This window comes from Petaurus breviceps, unplaced genomic scaffold, assembly GCF_028583685.1.
Source record: "Petaurus breviceps papuanus isolate PSGF00001 unplaced genomic scaffold, PetGlider_PUasm1.0 208, whole genome shotgun sequence".
Taxonomy (NCBI): Eukaryota; Metazoa; Chordata; class Mammalia; order Diprotodontia; family Petauridae; genus Petaurus; species Petaurus breviceps.
In genome coordinates this window covers 17552460-17572602 of record NW_027185852.1, presented here as the reverse complement: position 1 = coordinate 17572602, position 20143 = coordinate 17552460, and the positions used below count along the sequence as shown (strand labels likewise).

General features: G+C 46.8%; 1 protein-coding gene across 7 annotated transcripts in view; it reads right to left on the bottom strand.

Annotated features, from left to right (window-relative positions):
- The window catches only part of LOC138165304 (metalloendopeptidase OMA1, mitochondrial-like), an 80335-nt gene that overhangs the window by 10447 nt on the left and 49745 nt on the right, over positions 1-20143 (bottom strand). For all 7 annotated transcript variants that reach the window (XM_069093483.1, XM_069093485.1, XM_069093486.1 and 4 more), the window contains 2 exons: positions 19006-19080; positions 8128-8277 (listed from right to left, as the gene is read on the bottom strand). In XM_069093483.1, coding sequence (XP_068949584.1) covers positions 8128-8277; positions 19006-19080 — 225 coding nt within the window. The remainder of the gene's footprint in view (positions 1-8127; positions 8278-19005; positions 19081-20143) is intronic.

Sequence of the window (20143 nt, the reverse complement as noted above, 5' to 3'; positions counted from 1 at the left end):
GGGCTGGGCTGGGCTGGGCTGGACTAGGCAGGGAAAGGAGGGAGGGGAGGGAATAGAGGGGATAAGATGGCCCTATTGTGCTGGATGAAACAATAAGCAGGATGAATGCAGAGAAATATGTAAAGATGACATGAACTCAGGCCAGGTACCATAAGCAGAGACAGGAAAACAATAGTAAATGGAAAAAACAACCAGCACAAAACAAGCAAAACTGAAGGCTACAAAATTCTGAAGAATAAACAATCCCAAAGGCGAGACGTTAGAAGACCTCATTCTGTTCCTCTGAGAGGTCGGGGTTCAGAGGCGTGGACCAGAGCAAACAATATCGGACTTTTCAATATGTTGATGAGTTTTACTCTTTTTTTTCCTCTTTTCCTTTTTTAAAAAATTCTTTGTTTTAAGAGATGGCTTTCTGGGAGAGGATAAGGGAAAGACAGAGAAATCTACTTGATGTAAAAACAAAAAAGATCAATAAAAATGCTAATTAAATAATTATACAACTAGAATTATGAAAACAAATTACTGCTCTCACAAAGAACGAATCACAGGTGAGGGTGAAAGTAGCCAGTCAGAAAAAAGCATAATGTTTTTACTAATAATTCTGTAAAACACCGAGCTCTTGGGAATATTTCTTTCTTCTTCCTAAACTTGGAACTGAGAGTAAAAAGTACATGTCCATCGCATACCTGCTAACAAGAGTTAACAAAACTAATGACAAAAACCAGGTCACACAGCATGGCTCCTTTTGATCTGGGAATCAAGGTGGGAGGTTCATTATTCCTGATAACATCTACGAACTATCCACAAGTGACCTAACTACTACATACAACGCATGAGCCACAGAGAACTAGAGTGACAAACACAAATGAGTATGTTCACATTTCAAAGCTCTGGGTTAGAAATCTGCTCCTTGCTACCTGGAGCAGCAGCTGGCCCGGGTGGCCCCAGGGGCCCCTTCCAGCACTAGCCCACTAGTTCTTGTTTTCTGAAGACAGAACCACCCGGGACAGAGAACAGAACCAATGACACAGATTTTCTTTCTCCAAGGGAGAGGGCAGGCAAGGAGTGTTTCTAGAAGAGGATGATTTGAAGTAGTTTAATTCCATTCAACACCATCACAAACAGAAATAAATGATTAAGTGCCTACTATGTGTGGGGTACCATACTGGACTCCAGACACACAAAGACAAAGAAGACAGTCCCTGCCCACAGGGAGTTGCATTCTATGGGAAGACACAGAAACATCAAATACACCCAAAAGAATAAATGATAATGGAGGGTATGAGGTATTGGGAAAGATGTCTGGCAGGAGCTGAGCCATGAAGGAAGCCAGAAGTCCAAAAGGCCGAGGGGAGGAGAGGGCACAGCTCAGGCAGAGGCTGGCCTGCATGAGGGCACAGAAGAAAAGGAGGAGAGGGAAGGAAGGGGCCACCAAGCAGCCCACATTGACTGGAATGTCACACTGGGAGCTGGGAGTGAAGTATAATCAGCCGGGAGAGACAGCTTGATGAGTAGTCTGCATGCCTTCTAACAGCAATGAGGAGCCACAGCAGCTTCTTGAGCAGTGGAGTGACAGACAAACCTACACTTTGGCAGCTCTGCAGCAGACAGACTGGAGAATGAAGAGCCTGGCAGTGAACCCCCTTCCACCTGGCAACCAACATCGTTAAACAAGGAGTGGCGTGGGTCACTGGTGACTAATCCTTTTGGCCATAGCAGCTCATGGAGACGACTTCTCCCAGGCACAGACAGGCGGCGAATGTGCCAGTGGAGAGGTTCTGCCCTGAGGAAGCCCAGAACTTCTGAACACATGAAGAGTATAGGACCAGCCTAAGTAAACACTCCAGAAAAAGCCAGGCCTGGCACCAGAATCTCCAAATCAGAAATTCTGAGACAAGATTCGTTAAATTCAGTTCAAAACCAATATGACTAGTCCTCCATTTACTCGACAATCCAGTTCCAATCAATGCTCCAAGCAAAATGGGCATCACTCCATCAGTGTCCTCCCAGAACTGGTCTCATACTCCATTTTTACCTTCTTTTCCTCCCTTTTGCTAAAAGCTACTTGTGAGCCTCCTGCCTAGCCTCCTACAGCCCTGCATTTAGTAAGTACCTAATGTTTGAGAAGTTAAAGTGGTTTTTGTCTTCTTTCATAAAGTATATAAATTATGTAAGATATATAAATAAATAAAATTCCTTAAAAAACAATGATTTCTTTTGCCATTACTAAGTTTACATATTCAAACCTTTTAATGTTTAGTGATAGTTGGTGGCACAGTGGATAAAGTCAGGAAAAGCCAAGTCCAAATCCAGCCTCAGACACTGACTAGCTGTATGACCTTGGGCAAGTCACTAAACCTCTGTCTGCCTCAGTTGCCTCAACTATCAATGGGGGTAATAACAGCCCCTACCTCCCCAGGTTGTTGTAAGGATCCAATGAATTCACAGCTGGGAAGCACTTAGTGCAGCATCTGATCCACGTGGGTGCTATATCCAGCTATTATTATTAGCTATGATTGTTCCCCAAAAGGATTCTATGCACCCCAAATACTGTGAAATATGGACCACTGATACTGTGGCTATTTGATTCAGTCAGAAAATAAGGGCAACAGACACCCAAACCTCTTGAAGATGCTGCCAAGTCCTGCTCATGGGGATCAGAGCGGACCTCAGCCTTCGGCCCCTAGGACACACCGGCTGATCTTGGGTTTGTTATCCTGGGAAGGAAACAGCTCTTCTGCTCTCCACCCACACACTCTCCACCCCAGACCTCACTGCCCCATTTTCTGGCCCCGCTCTTCCCTAGCTGTTCTCTCCTTTCCTCCAGGTGTTGAGTTGGACCCAACACCTTTCCCTGACAAGTTAAAATGTGCCCATAATACAGACTTTTAGAATCATCGCTGGTCTGCCAAAGCCTCCTCGATCCCCCAAACAGCTGCAGGGGGCTGGCATACAAAGACACCAAAGTAGCCCTCAGACTGCCTGTCTGCCCCCCTCCTTCTCTGGCCCTACACATCCTTGAGAAGGTCTTTCGCATCATTTCTGAAGCGACTCTTCACTGGCCATTAGGTCACTGGCAGGGTTTTTCTCCAGATGCTGGGACAGGCTACAATTTTAACCACACAGCAGCACCAGGAGCACTGGGAGGGAGAAACACTGGTGCTCTGAATTAGCTGGTAAAAGGAGCTCCTGGGGAGGAAAGCCTTCCAGACAGCACACCCTGCGGCTCATCTGCAGGAGCTGCTTGTGGCCCCCAAGAGTCACAGGCCCAGGAGGGACCAGAGACGGGATTTGAGCGCAGCTCTCCTTCATCCCCCATGCCATGCGACGCGTCTATAAGGAGAGCACTGGTATTGGAAGGTGAAGCAGGCTGGGGTCACTGAGCACTTTCTGGGCTCCCGGATGTGGCCCAGGATGCTCCTCTTCTCTGCTTAATTCTGAGCCCAAAAGCTTTCCATGTGTAATGGTTGTCCATGCTGACAGGCTAACTCTGGTCTGGCTACTTAAGTGCGTGCCACGATCTGGGCCAACAAGAATTCTTCACCCCCTGCATTTCCCTATACAGATACAAAGCTAAACTTTGCTTCATGGCCACATATCTCACTGCATAGGGGCCCTGGGGTGCTCAGGGATTGAAAGCAATCAGCACAATGTCATCCACAAAGGAGAGAATCTGTACCTAAAATGAAAACCTCCAACAGCATCTCTCTGAGAGAGAAAACGGTGGCACAGGAACTACATGTCCCCCAGGCGTCCACGTCCACTTCTCGAGCCTGAAGGACTTCGGCCACTTAGAAGTCAGGAGCAGCGGGAGATCAGGACGATGAAGAGCCCTCTCCTCCAGGCTCCAGGAAAGGGCAGCTGCCCCCGGCACCTCCCAAGGCTGAAGAACGTGCCTTTGGCCATGATGGCCTCAAGGGTCTGTTGCTGGTACCATCTTATCTTCTCCTGCTACTGTGCCCTCCCCCACCAGGATTTCACTCCCTCTCAAGTATTTATGGAGCTGTGAGCTAGGGAGCATGAGAGGTGAAGGAGAGCCCTAAGACCTGGTCCCTGCCCTCAAGCAGCTGGAATCTAATGAGAGAAATAAGGCATGTGTGCCTGTGTGACAAGGCAGTGAGCAAGGGTGGGAAGAGACAGACAGACAGAGTGTGTGTGTGTGTGCACATATGTGCATACATGTGTGTGTGGTCAGTGCCCAATGCAAGGGACACACAGGAAGGTCTGCAGGTGTTCATTGCGGGAGAGAGATCACTCTGGGCTCAAACATTAGGGTTCCTGAAAGTTATGGACCCAGGCCATGCCTGAAGGCCAGGGTTAAAGAGCTCAGCCAGGGCTAGACCACAGTGTTCCTGTGTGCATGTACACTGTAGGGAGCCAGTGGCATTTTTTAAGGAAGTAAATGTCAGACTTGGTGGCTGGGCTGGGCTGGTCAGTGGGGCCCAACTGCACTTTTCCCCTTTTCCTCTTTGTTATAAGAGATGGCACTAGGGGTATGGGAGGGAAATGTCTAGAAAAGAAGGTGACATAAAACCAAAAGAGAACAATAATTTAAAAAAAAAAAGAAAGGAAACAATGTGAGTTAAATGCTTTAGGAAATTAGTCTGGCAGGAGTACTCAGGATGGCTTCTAAGAGCCAGGGCAAGGAGGACCAGTGAAAAACCCTGCAATGCTGTGCAGTGGCTAGTGACAGAGCAGAAGCCTTCCTGCGGGCCAAGGCTGCGGAACGAAGCAAACCGTGGGAGGAGCATCATAAAGGAAGCAGGAGGATGTGCAGCTTGTAAGGCTGCGGGGAGGAGATGTCCGAATCTGAAGAGAACTCCTGGGTGACCTTGCCTTCCCACGGCTGCATCACGAGAGGACGGCTGATGTGATGGGGGCTGTTCGAAAGCTCTGTCTTCTCAAAGGGCTGCAGACCCAGAAGCAGGACCACTTCTCCAAAGACACATACACACAGACACGTGCACAAATGCACATACATGCACACACACACACATTCACACACTCACCCTCACATGCGCACACACACGCACACACACACGCACAAACATACACACCCTCTTTGGAGGCAAACAAACAATCCCTCAGCTGAGAGCAGGCCAGCCAGCCCAGGTGAAGCAGTAAGACACCCTGAGCCAGAGACAGGAAGCAGCAGGGGTCAGGAAGCCAAATCACCACCTCCATCCTGATCCCCTCCCATCCCCTCAGACCCAGTGGGGATAAGCCCAGTGCCCTGGGGAGAGCAGTGCCCCCGTGACCAGCAGCTCTGCTTCCAAACATCCAGGGAACTAATCCTTTGCAGTCCTCTCCACACTTAGCACCATGCTTTGCACACACTAAGAGGTTAAAAAAGAGCTTTGTTCATGTGCTCATTCATTCGCCTAGTAGCAAGTTCACAAGGCCAAGAAGAGCCCACGTGCCAAGCTGATGCACCAAGTGGTAACTCCCCACATGGAAGAAAAGCAGCACTGCCTGGACTGATGGGTCCACACAGGGGCCACTTCTGGCCTACAAGTCATAAGGAACAGGAGTGATGAGGAAGGAGGGGAGGAGCAGAAGGAGCAGAGGAGATGAGAGACTGAAGCAGCGCATGGGACTGACCAGAGGCAGATGTGAGAGGGCCGTGACCCGGCCCACGATGGAGAGAACAAAGGACAGTGGAGAGATGAGGGGAGAAGGCAGCCGGTTCTGGCCGGCAGGGCTGCTCTTCAGCCCAGCATTCTCCATGGTGAAAGGTTCCTGGGGAGGCTGGCAAGCACCTCACAGCACAGAACACCAGGCCCTCGAGAACATCCGCATCCCCTGCTGCACCGGCCCCACCTGGCGGCTCAGCAGTCTGGGGGGCGTCTGAAGGTGCCCAGGATTATGGATAATGAATGAGACTGATGCATCTGCTTTGCCCCAGGAGAGACAAAAGGAAGGACAGGAGCGTGCCAGGCACAGCGGAAACCCCCGCAGAAGGGAGGTGAGGGTAGGAAGGGAAGGGGAGAGAAGAGAGGAAACAAAATCTGAAAATACAAGGAGAAACAAGATAATGGAACAGGGAAGACAAACTTGCTCAACTCTTGGTCTCGTGTCTGCTTTCTCTGTCAAGGGAAATGATTGTTGGACTGAGAAGGGTTAATGAAAATGGGGAATAAAGCATTGCTACCCCAGCCAAAGCAGGGGCTAATAGGAGAGCAGCCACCTGCCCTTGCCCAGCTGACCTGGACCCTCAGCTGCAGGAGAACTGACAGAGAGAACTCAGGAGCCGCTGTCAGTGATTTCTGAAAGACTGGAGGGTCACAGGGTGAGGGCAGGAAAAGGGTTGTCCTGATCCCCCCACCCCCCACCGCCCCAATAAAGGAAAATGGAATCTGTAAACCTGAAGTGAAACTCTGACTCCTGGGGAAATTCAACATATAATAACAGTCAGTGGGGAACGATCATGAATAGGGAAAGCCACAAGAAGCCACATCATAAACAAAGAAACAAGAAAAGAGGAAAGACATGTCCTCTACAGCAAGTGTCTCTGATAAGGCCTCATCTCTCCAATACATAGAGAATGAGGCAAACGTACAAGAATACAAGTCACGGAATGATAAGCGGTCAAAGGATATAGAGGCAGCTTTCCGACCAAGAAATCAAAGCTGTCCACAGCCACATGAAAACACATTCCAAATTACTACTGATTACAGAAGTGTACATTAGAACAACTCTGAGGCGCCACCTCACACCTATCTGATTGGCTAATGTGACATAAAAGGAAAATGCTGGAGGCAATGTGGGAAAGTTGGCACACTGATGCACTGTTGGTGGAGTTGTGAACTGATTTAGCCATTCTGGAGAACAATGTGGAACTAGGACCAAAGGGCTATCAAGCTGCACATACCCTTTGATCCAGCAATACCACTATGAGATCTCCATCCCACAGAGATAAAAAAAAAAGGGGGAGGGGGTGGGGGCAGGAAGGACCTGTTTGTACAAAAATATTTATAGACGCTCTTTTTGTGGTGGCAAAGAATTGGAAATTGAAGGGAGGCCCATCCATTGGGGAATGGCCAAACAAGCTGTAATATATGGTTATGATGGGTCTGTGGAACCCTGAAAGGCCAGGGGGAGGTTGGGGGAATAGGGCATCTGGAGTGGGAGAGGTTCATGGCCTTCAGTCAGAGGAGGACCATTAGGTATTAGAACATAATCCCCTCCTAGGGCACAGGACTCTCCTAGATATCAGCACCCTACCTGTATCCAGAATCAAAGGCCCAGTTACCCGCACCCTAATTATGGCTCCAATGACAAGATCAATATGAATTAATCTATGTGATAAGAAAGCCAAAAAAGGTATGCCATGTTTTATGTCAGTGTTTATAATAAACCTGCCTCAACTGGAGTACCTACACTTTATTCTAGATTCACGATTCTCCATAAACACACAAGAGGATGACCCTTCTCTAGACCAATACTCAAGGAAAAGGCCAAAGATTTTTAGGAGCAAAAGCAGTTGGCCTGCACCAAGGGTAATATTTGCAGAAGAGTTGCTTCCAAGTTTCCCAGTGATACAGGTCTTTAGAAGGCAGAGTCAATCACGACCGGCTTGAATTCTGCGGCTTTTTCAGGAGACAATTCTTAGTGCCATCCAGACATGGAATAAAGCACCAAGTCAGACACTGGCCTACTTGGTGACACTCTCCCCATCCTGACCAGGCAGGCACCAGGCTGCCAAGCTCCTCAGCACTGCAGCAGAATCAATGAAGGCTGTTTGTTCTTGCATGTGCTGATACCACAGGTTCCCATAAAACAAAACCTCTGCTGACTGGAGTTTTCAAAGGGGCCACACATTTCACTGCTGCTGGCAGAGCACAAGCTGAAGGCTGAACAGATATATTTCTCATCACTGGATCTACCATCTTTTTGTACCAAGTGATTATTCCAACAGGTGTATTCAATAGGAACAAAGCTAATAAACATCACAGGCCTCACCCTGAGAAAATGAAAATCTGGAAAAAAAATTTTTTTTATCACTTCCTAGTCTTAATATAACCTCAGGGATTGAGTTTCTGAATGTGGGTGTTAATCAGCATATAACAGAATTTACAGTAAACAATATGAAAAGAGCGTTTCTGGCCTAAAAACTTGTCTGCTCACCTGAGGTATAAGTCGTTCCAAGTGCTCAGCTCGGTTCTCATGAGAGGGATGCGTTGACAACCATTCTGGTAACTTAGGCTCACCCAGAATCCTATCTGCAAACTCCAGCTGCTGCCAAAACACTGAACTTGCTCTGACATCCACACAAGCCTGCAAATAAAATGCAGAAGGCCAGGAAATCAGGTTAACTCTCTAAGGACACATTAGGGAAAAAACACACAAAACAATTTTGTGGAAGAAAATGGACACACATAAGGCAGAAGGAGAAAAAAGCCACACAATTCACAGCAATATCAGTGCATACATGTCATCAGGATGCAAGCTCTGCTGACGTGCACAGTACGCAGAAAGAGCGACGGGCTGGGAGGCCACAAAGCTGCGTCCAGCATTGGCTATGCTCCCCGTCACCGAGGGGCCGCTCCTGCACAAGGAAACCAGACTAGAGGTGGGCTGACTTTACATAATCAAGAAAGGCAGCATGAGCAGCTAAAAGTCATCCAAAACATCTTTAATTGACTGCATCAGCATAACCTTCTCCACATTAAAATTTCTTAAGTAAATGCTGTACTAAAGAAGTTACTATATTTCAAATCTGGAACTTGTTCCTTTATTCTAAGAAATCTGAGGAGGAAATGATTATAGCAGTGACCAGAAGTACCACTGGACCATCCTGGATCCTCTGATAGCAGCAAAGATGGAGGCTGGTAGACAGTGGACAGCACGATCAAGTCCCCTGCCAACGCCCACAACCATTCTTGACTCTGGGCTATCAGAGCATAAAACTGCTAAGACACCTTAAGGAGAAAAGGATTTCACAGTAAATATAGCACAACACTCCACTTTCTATTGAAACTTGACAACATCTCTAATGTCTGTTTGTGACACAAGTAGAGAAAATACCAACTACTTTCCATCATCAACAACAATTAAGCTGCTGCTAGGAACAAAGCCTATTTCAGATGCAGCTAAAGCTCAAAAATAACCAGATTTGTTCCTTAACATCCAGTTCACCCTCCTCTCTGCTTCCTGAGAAAACAAGAAAAATGCCATAGTATAAAACAGACAGTGCAAAATGCTGCTTCCAAAAGTTTTCATAAAACTAAAAGATGATTTGAAAAGAAGTGACTAGAATATAGTAATCTCCTATTTCAGAGCCCTGTTGATCTAGTCTAGCACCATACTATGTTAAAAACAAATGCCTGGAGAAAACCCATCATAATCAGTCACCTTCCACAGTTCATGAGGCATCTGGCTAGACAGGTTCGTCCGGTGTATCTCTAAAGGACACCACTATCATATCTTGCTCAGCACACAAAGAGTTAATCAAAGCACAACGAAATTATGTCACTGTTTTAATCTCTAACAAACACAGCTGAAGACAATCTTTAAAGTAATACTTGGTATGCAGAGTACATCAGAGGAACAAATTAATCATCCCAACAGACTAAGATTCCAAAAGGAACTGAGACATCTGTTTGAAAATTAAGATGGAGGTATCCTCGTTTCTCTATACTTTGTAAAACTAATTGCAAAGACACACTAAAGGAAGGTGAAATTTTTGAAAATGAATATGTCACTTATATTTATTCCCTCCATTTATAAAAAGTAAAAATGACCTGGATTAGGTATGAAAATAGTCATTTTTAAAATGAAGTGGCTGCTGGCTACCAGTCCAACTCATTTTTCTAAATAGGAATTGGAGGGTATGAGATCCAAGTGGGAGAAAGTCAGCATCAACCGTGTCAAGATCATAGAAGGGGAGAAAGACAGGGAGCTGATTTCACTCTTTAGCCTTGGGACTGAACCCCTACCCCTTCAGGGCACTCACTATGAACAAACATGGTCCCAGAGCTATGGTCCATCTGGTCTCGTCAGGAGGCCACCAATGACATCAATGGGGTAAATAGGATCCAATTTAATTCAGCCTACATTACCCCCAGCCCCTGGTCGGGCCACAATACTCTTCTGGTCACCTGGGAAATTCTGAACTCTGGAGGCTATGTCTATCATCACCAGGCCTGAAGCCAGTCACCTAGGGCAACAGCACACAATGTCTGAAGATAATTAGAAGTCTGAGTACTCCAGAAGTAGTTACATGTGGTAGCTATTCCAGGCAAACTGCCTGTAGCCAAAGACTCACCAGAAATACAAAGGGAGAAGTTGCTCCACAGGCTACTTCGGATCCCCCTGAGCTGTCGCTGCTCCCTGTGGAGGCTTCTACCTCCTCTCCACCCCAGGTGGCCCCCAGAAGGCCAAGCAGCAGACAGACATCAGTATTGCTACAATTTGGTCCCTGTCACAGATTCTGTGATGAATCTTTCCATGGCCTTAACTTTAACAACTACAATGAATCACAAAGACCACTTCAGCCATGCTTGGACGCTGAGACTCAGCATGTCAGAAGTGTCACCTGAGCACCCCTATTCCTTTCCCAGTGTGGACACTGATGGCCACAGAGCCTCATTCATGGGAAGGAAGCAGGTGGCAGGAGCTCAGCAGGTGGCAGACTGAGGAAAGGACTGAGCCAGGAAGCTCTCTGGGCCTGCTCACCACAGTGTAACCCCAAGCTACCATACCAGAGGAAAGCACAGTAGAATGCTTCAGCACAGGCAGGAACGAGACCAGGAAATCTAAGAGGAAAGCAAACACTGCCCAGATACTGGCACAGTTGCACCCCCTTCACATTCAGAGGCAGCCCACCTCCCCCACTGGAATCCCCATCATCGTTTGTTGGGGGTTTCATCATTTTGCCTCATCGGCCCTTCTGCAGGGATTTCTAGGGCACTAGGCCAGTCCACTCTTGGCTGAATCTCATGTCTCTGGCCAGTCCCATGACGGCTTTCAGTGTTGGGGCCACTGCAGGATTAATGACAGATCTGCTGACAAATGGCTGCATCGATTTGCAAGTCACTCCATGTCTGCTGATGCCCCTCTTATCATTTCAAGTTTAAATCTGATAAGAATTCCGGCTCCCCAGTCTGGGAGGGGCTCGGAGACTTTCCACCAGGCACTTTGTGGTTCACTTCATGTGTTTGCTGGTCAGCCATCTCATTAACTCTCAGAGTAGCACCTAACCCGATCTGATAAAAGTCTATCAAGTGCCTACTATGTGCCACGCCCTGTGCTAAGCACTGGGGAGACAACCCCCAGTCAATAAAGAAAGATTTCAGAAGGACATAAAGAATCTCACATTTAATGGTGGAAGCCATCAGCCTCAAAGCCACACGACAACAGCCGAGATCAGATGCTCGGGTGACGGAGCCAAGATAGCGGCCCAGAAGCAGGAAACTCTTGACATCCCCCCACAACTACCTCAAAGACCTATCAAATAGGACTCTAAACAAACTTTAGGGTGAGAAAACCCACAAAGTGACAGAGAGAAACAAACCTCTCCCTGAAGGAAGCCTGGCAGGGAACAGAGCCCAGCCCTGAGTGAGCCTGTGCTTTTAGCCCCAGGGTGGCCCCGGCTGAGGGACTTCAGGAGAGTGGGTCACCAGCACCTGTGTAGGTTTCTAGAAATTTCAACCCATAGAGTTGCCAAAGACAAAGTAAAAGGTCAGTGTAGAACTCTGCTGGGACTGGGGCAGACTAGGAGCAAGGCCTGGCCCCCAGAGAGAGAAGCAGTGGAGACAGAGCTGCAGCCACCTCCACATGGCTGCTTCAGAGCTCCTAGCCTGCAAATTGTAGGGGGGCCAAGCAACCATTCAGAGGGTGATTGCTCTTGCTTTAACCTGCCTGGATCTGCATTGTGGTCTTAGGTGGTGGTCCTGAGGTGTGTGACCCATAAGCCAGCTTATGGGGGCTATAGAGACAGGTGCCCTCCTAATAGCTCTGGCAGCTGTAAAAACCCCAGTGATTTTGGGACAAAGTTCTCCCCTCTGGAAGCAAAGTTCTACCATGGCAAAGAGCTCAAAAGTCAAGTAATTGGCTACCAATATGAGCAAGCAACGGAAGCAAAAACAGACAATATAATCCTTTTTTGGGGACAAAAAGTATCAAGGCATGGAAATGGAGGAAGACATCGAAGTCAGAACTTCTGCACCAAAAGCTTCCAAGAAAAATATGAATTAGTTACAAGCCAAGGGGAGCTCAAGAAGGATTTTGAAAATCAAGTAAGAGAAGTAGAGAAAAAATTGGGAAAAGAAATGAGAATGATGCAAGAAAATCATGAAAAGAGAGTCAACAACCTGACTGAAGAAAATAACACCTGAAAAAACAGACTAACTCAAATGGCAAAAGAGGCTCAAAAAGCCAATGAGGAGAAGAATATCTCAAAAAGCCAAATTTGCCAGATGCAAAAAGAATTTCAAAAGCTCACTGAAGAGAATCATTGCTTCAAAATTAGATTGGAGCAAATGGAAGCTAATCACTTTATGAGAAATCAAGACACTATTAAACAGATCCAAACAAATGAAAAAAATTGAAGGCAATGTGAACTATCTCATTGTAAAAACCACTGACCTGAAAAACAGATCCAAGAGAGACAATTTAAAAGTTACTGGACTACCTGAAAGCCGTGATCAAAAATGAATCTAGAAATCACCCTTAGAGAAATTCTCAAGGAAAACTGCCCTGACATTCTAGAACCAGAGGGCAAAATAGAAATTGAAAGAACTTACCCATCACCTCTTGAAAAGATCCAAAAAGAAAACTCCTAGGAATATTATAGCCAGGTTCCGAAGTTTTCAGATCAAAAAGAAAATATTACAAGCAGCCAAGAAGAAACAATTTGAATACTGTGGAAACACAATCAGGATAACACAAGATCTAGCAGCTTCTATACTGAGAGATCGAAGGGCTTGAAATATGATATTCCAGAGATCAAAGGAGCTAGGACTAAAACCAAGAATCACCTACCCAGCAAAACTGAATATAATGTTCCAGGGGAAAATACGGTCATTCAATGAAATGGAGGACTTTCAAGCATTCTTGATGAAAAAACCAGAGTTGAGTAGAAAATTTGACATTCAAATGCAAGAAGAGAAGCATAAGAAGGTAAACAGGGAAAAGAAATCATAAGGAATTTCTCAAAGTTGAACTATTTACATACCTACATACATATATATGTCTATATAGAAGGGTATATGTGCATATGAATACATATGTGAGTGTATATATGTGCACAGGTATACATAGAGGGCACAGGACCAATTTAATAGGAAGGGATGATATTTAAAAGGTGAAATTAAGAGGTGAGAGAGGAATATAATGAGAGGAGATGGGGAGAGACAGAATGGGGTAAATTATCTCATATAGAAAAGGCAAGGGATAACTATCACAATATAGGGAAAGAACAGGAATACAAAAGGGAATGGGTCAACCTTACTCTCATTGAATTTGGCTTAGGGAGGGAATGACATACACACAAAATTGGGTATCTTGCCCTACAGGAGAGTTGGGGGAAGGGGATGAGAGGCAGGATGATGGAGGGGAGGGGAGGTTGGGGGAGGGGGAGGGTAGTTAGAAGTACGCAATTTTGAAAAGGGACAGGGTCAAAGTGGAAAATAGAACAAGTGGGGGGCAAGATAGGATGGAAGGAATTATAGTAAGTCTTTCACAATATATCCACTATGGAAATGCTTTGTGTAACTACACATACACAACCTATATTGAAGGGAAAGAACTGGAATTCAAAGTTTTAAAATCAAATGTTTTAAAAAAATTACCATTATTTTTTTTACATGCAACTGGGAAATAATATACAGGAACTGGGGTATGGAGATCCATCTTGCTCTACCAGAAAGTCAGAGGGGTGATGGGGGCAGTGGCACTGCTGTTTTGGGGTGATGGGTAGGGGAAAGACAGGGAGAAAATGTGTAACTCAAAATCTTGTGGAAATGAACAATGTAAACTAAAAAATATAAAATTCAATTAAAAGAAATGATAAAGATGAAAAAAAAATAAAAAATAAAATCAGACTCTCCTCTCACTTCTCTGGATCTCATAATACCCCCATCACTCCTGCAAACTGTAAAGTGTGCCTCCATCACCGGGAATCTACAACTCTTAATCAATGAAATGATCTCTGGCGATTCCCTCCTGGTCCTTCCTCACTGGGTGTCCTGCTGCACACAGACTGACCTCCCAAGCTGGCTCCAGCTTGTGACAAACAAGCCATGACCACAAGCAAGTCCCTGCCCCTGAGAGCCTCAGTTTTCTCCCTGAGAGAATGGGGGCAGACAGGGGCAGTTAGGACTGGATTGTCTCCAAGGTTCCTGTCCCCTCCCCAGAGCTCGGATCTCAGGATCCCCGAGAAGGTGGATTCCTGAAGTCGCCTGCCATTTCTCTCCTCTTCTCACTAGATGGTGCTGTCTTCATAGTTTTCTAGCCCAGGATGAGAAGAAGCAGCTCCAAGAAACAGGTTTTCTATTTCAGACCAAAAGGGAAGGTTCTGTAGGCTCAGGAGAAAAAAAGTGACGTGGCAGCCTGATGAGGAAATGGGGCATAAAAGCAAGGCCACTGTATGAGGAATCAAGCTGCCTTGTAGGGGCAGGGTTGTTTTCATGGCCAGACACTGTGGGCAGCTCCTTTCCCACTGAGAACTTAGGAACCACCAGGCCAAGCCTCACTTCCTCAGACTTCGGCCGGATCCCAGATTTTCTCCATGCTAACTGGGTGACCCTGAGCCAGCCCCTTTGCTTCTCTGAGACCCTGGCACCCCACCCGAGCCTCCTGGGGAAAGCACATAGAAAGTAATGACATTGGGCTCCCCAAGACTGAGTCTGCCAACTGACAACCATGAGGACTTGGCCATTTCCAAACTGACCACTGGTCAAAGAAGAGAGGAGGCACAGGGGCTGCAACCTTCGCTGGTGGAGAAAGCAGCCTGGCAGTGGAGTTCCAGGTCTTTCTTGGGAGCAGATTTTTCACCCTGTGACATGGCAGCCACATGGATGCTCAGAGGAGGGGAAAGTTGGAAGGGACCAACGAGGTCAGTGAGGCCAAACCTCTCGTGTTACAGATGAGGAAATGGAGACCACACACACCAGCATGACTCCACCTGTTTGTCTGGTGCACCTCTCGGGCAGGAAAGTTTCAAACATCCATGACTTCATCCCTCTGGGAGTCCTCCCACCAACAAACTGTGCCTACCAATCTTCTAACCAAGCGGACAGTCCTCAAAAGCTGCTGTGGCCCAAACATTCTGTGCCCCCGCAGCCAATGGGGGAATAAGCTTCTCCAGGCTTGGCCAAGCTGGTCTAGCCCTGCACCCACGCTGACAGCCTCCCCACTCTGTGAGGACCTGTTGGAGCTTGTGTTTGCTTGGCATGTAATCACAGGGAACCCAGGATCACCACCATGCCACAATGAGGCTGGGGGGGGAGACAGGGCATCAGGGGGGCACTTAAAGTGATTTTTCAATCTAGAAAATAATTGCAATAAGACATCTTCCCAAGTGGCTTAAAGAAAACACTTCAAGAACATCTGCAATTATTGTTCAAAATGTATGTCATATGTGTAAGAGCTGGTGTCCATTCATAAAAATCCATCATCAAGAAATAACGACCAGCAGAGAAAAGCTGAGCCCTTTATTCCAGACAGCACAACTGCTGCCCACCCCAGTGCCACCCTTTCCTTATGGAGACACTACACGTTCCCTTTAGGGATACAAGGGCATCTCCTGGACAACATTAATACCCCACCATGAGGCAACGCGGCCACAGCCCAGCCAGGACGGACCCTGGATGCAGCCCCTCCTGAAGGCTGCCAGCGTGTCCAGACCCATCCGAGGGGAGCGCCACTGGGTCTGTAACAGGAAACCCCAGAGTCACCTCTGAAAACCTTCCTTACAAACTATGACTGATGAGGGCGTGCATGTATTTCTCCAATGATTATATAACCGGGATTCCTTTTCTTTTTAGGGAGGGTGGGGAGAAGTCAAGTCTGCCGGCTTCATTCTAAACTACATTGATTGAATGGAGTAACTCGAGAGTTCATCTGTTGGATTATTTGTGCAAGACGTGAACAGCCCTGGAGAGGGACTGTCGTCCTCAGGAATGAGACGGATCTTCGTCTATAAAATGAAACACAAATGTGGAGGGCCAAGAGGCAGCATGAACAACGGCACCCTGGCTCTGGGGCTTCCCATGAGGTGGCCTTGTAGGGGTCACTCAGCCTGCTGAGACTCAGCCTCCTCACTTGTAAAGTGGGCATGGTGATAATGGCACCGCTGACTTCACAGGGTCATGGGCTGTAAAACTGGAGTCTGCATAAACTAACATTTATGCAATCTACAACCCTTATTTTAAGAGAAATCAAATATGAGAAGAAAACTATCTCAAATGTGTATGGCCCCTGATGGCTTACACATCACTTCTGTAATAGTCCTTTCTTTCCTTTCCTTCTCTCCTCTTCTCTCTTCTCTTCTCTTCTCTTCTCTTCTCTTCTCTTCTCTTCTCTTCTCTTCTCTTCTCCTCTCTTCTTCTCTCTTCTTCTCTCTCTTTCTCTCTCTCTCTCTCTCTCTCTCTCTCTCTCTCTCTCTCTCTCTCTCTCTCTCTCTCTCTCTCTCTCTCTCTCTGTCTCTCTCTCTCTCTGTCTCTCTCTCTCTCTCTCCACAGTGCACAAAGAGCTGGGCCTACAGTCAGGAAAACATAAGTTCAAATCCAGACTCAAACACTTACTACTGTGTGACCTTGGCCAAGTCACTCTACCATTTTCTGCCTTAGTTTCCTCCTCTGTAAAATGGGCATAATAATAGCACCTACCTCCCAGGGTTGTTGTGAGGATCAAATGAGATCATGTCTGTAAAAATCCTTCCTTAGCACAGTGCCTGGTACACAGTAGGTGCTATCTAAATGGGAGGAGGAGGAGGAGCAGGAAGAGGAGGGCTCCTCCCAGATCTACAGATACCTCAGTCCCCCTTCTGTCCCGAGCCCTGGTCTCCTATCACCATATGCCTACTGAACACATCAAACCAGAGGTCCCAAAGCCATCTCACATTCTACGTGTCCAAAATAAACCTCCCCGCTATCTCCCCAGACCCTGTGCCGCTCCCAAGTCCCCCTCTCCTGTTTAGGGCAGCGCCATAGCCCTCCCCCACTTTGTGGTCCTCACTCTCCAGTCCAGCTGCCACATCTTGTCCCATCTGTCCCCACCCCTCACGTCAGCAACAGGCTCCTAAATGACATCCTGCCTCACGCCTCTGCACTCTCAACAGGAGGGGCCGAAGGAACATCCCTAAAGCATAGGTGAGGCTGTTCAGTGTCCTAAAACGCCAATGGCTCCCTACTGCCTACTGATGTGACACATCAGTTCCCGTTTGGTGCTGAGGTCCCTTCACCAACCCTTCTGCCTTATTCCATCTCCCATCTGTTTGTGCACTTTGTGGTCCAACCGGATCTGGACCTTCCTGCAGGTCCTGCAGCATGTTCTTTCCCACCTCCAGGCCCCCAGCCCTGGAAGGGACTTCCTCCTCTTCCAGTCCATGAGAACATGCCTGAACTCCACCCCTAACCCCACCTGATGGAGATTCTGAATACGCCTTCATGTGTATTCTTTGTCTCCCCAAATCAAAGGCAAAGGTTGCTTCATGACGCTTTCATATCAAGAAATTCCAAGTCCAATGCTTGGCACTCAGTAGGAGCCAAATGAATGTTCACTGCGGTGGGTCTCGCCCAATGCAGAGTTGGTTAAGTGATCTGTGCATGGTCACACCTCCAAGTAGTAGCTGGGACAGAACTTGAACCCAATTCCTCCAGCCCCCAAGTCTAACATTTCTCTGATTACACCAGAGGTGGGGAACCTGTGTCCTCAAGGCCACACGTGGCCTTCTAGGTCCTCAAGTGTGGCCCTCTGAGTGAATCCAAACTTCACAGAACAAACAACAGCCCAGACTGTGCAGCAGCACCGAGTCATGGGCCCTGCTGGCCTGGAAATCAGGGAGGCCCTTGTTTGATTCCTGCCTTGGGGGACTGTGGGACCCTTGGCCAATCTGGGTCTCACTTTTCTCATCCATAAAATGAGGATAATAACACCTGTAGTACCCACCTCCAAAGTTGTTATAAGTAAATAGAATCAAGATGCTGAAAAGTATGTCCAACATTTCGAAAATCTTCCGGCACCTGCACAATGTCAGTGACAAGGCCCCTGAGGACCTCATGATGGAGAGGGCGGTCCACATCCAGAGAAAGAGCTGCAGAGTCTGAATGCAGAGTGAGGCAAACTACCTGCTCTCCCTCGTTTGTGCTTTGTTTTGTTTTCTTCCTTCCTTCTCATTGTTCACTACACTGGTTATAGTTCTTTACAACTTGACCAATATTTAGTGGGAAGGTATTTGCAGAACCTATATTTGATTACATGCTGCCATGGTGGGGAGGGGGGAGGAGAAGGAAGGGGAGAAAATTTGAAACTCAATGGATTGTGGAACTGAATGTTGTCAACTAAAAGTAAGTAAATAAATTAAAAAAAAAAAAGAAAAAAGAAAATGACCCTGAGAACAGTCAGGGACAAGGAGAAGCCAGAGATAATGTAGAAGGAACAGAAGAAAATCTGATTTTAAATTAATTAAATTAATTTTAAACCATTCTCCATTTTAAAACCGTCATTTTCATGACAAATGTCCACGTGCAGAAGATACAGTGTGCACAAAATCCCTTCCCCTAGCAGGAGCCTAAGGTTCCTCCTCTTGGGACACCACCCCTATTTAGTTTATGCCGGACTTGTCCCAGCCCCAGGCAGATGTTCCTGGAAGATAATGCTATAAAAACAACTTTTCAAGTACAACCAACTTTATGACCTACACGCCTTCCCAAATAAGAAAACCTCTCCTTGTGAAGCATCACCACCCCACAACACTGGCGCTAAACAAGATCCTCAGCTCATTCTTGGGGAGGCGGGGGGGGAGGGGAAGGGGGGCTTCTCCAAGCCAGTTCTGCCTACCTTTGCTGCAAGCTGCAGTCCCACTTTGTCAGCTTCTACCTCCAGGGTGCGACTGTAGGGTCTATCAAATACATACTGGAAGAAAGATGACATAAAATCTGTTAACAATCTGTATTCATAACGTCAAAGAAACACGATTTTTCCTCATTAGGACTAAAGGGTATTTTATTCATTTTAACAGATACTTCAAGCGTGTAAGATGAAATGTGTATATTCCTTATGAAGATTTAACATTTACTGAGCATCACTAACAAAGAAGACGGGGACAAAGTACATGCTGTAGCCTTCAATCCCTCTATCAGGTATGAATATCTATCTTGTTAATGATAGGTGGGTTAATTTCCAAAAGGGAAATGAAAATTTACAGAGAACTAACATCTGCAACCTGCTAAGATCAAGTACAAAAATAAAGTCTAATTCTGTGAGGCAGAGGAAAAAGGGTTGGCTCAGAAGTCAGAAGACCTGCATTCTTGTCCTAAATCTACCACTAACTCACTGTGTGGCCTTGGGCCTACCCCTTACCCTCCCTGACAACTTCTTCCTCTGTAAAATGGACACAGTAATACCTGCCAGAAGGCTGCTGTGATGAGCAAACAAGACCGGCAGCTTGGTGGTGTCCCAGCAACTAGAGCCTGGGCCTAGAGTCAAGAACCCTGTGTTCAAATGCTACCTCAACAGCAGCTATGTGACCCTGGGCAGGTCCCTTAGCCCCTTGGTGTCCCAGTGTTCTCACTACAAAGAGGGAATAAATAACAGGAGCCCCTGCCTCCCAGGGCTCTAGGAGGAGATAGTTAAACTCTGGGTCTACCGTGCTCTGCAAACCTAGAAATGCGAGAGATTAAGAAAACACACCTGAGAATGCCACAAACACCGCCAAGCACATAAGCAGATCCAAGGTCTTCCCCTGCGTTCCAAAGCATTTTCCATGTTCAATTCTGTTCAACTGACACTTTGCTTCAGACATACAATGCTATGAGCTAGGGACACACAGCTAAAAACTCCACATTTCCTGCCCTCGCAGAGCTTAGACTCTACTTAAGGAAAACAGTCTTTAAACACATCCATCCAGAAGGAGGAGACCTGACCTGCCAGGAGTGGAGACCAGGAGACACACAGGGCAGTGGTGCACAGGAGAGAT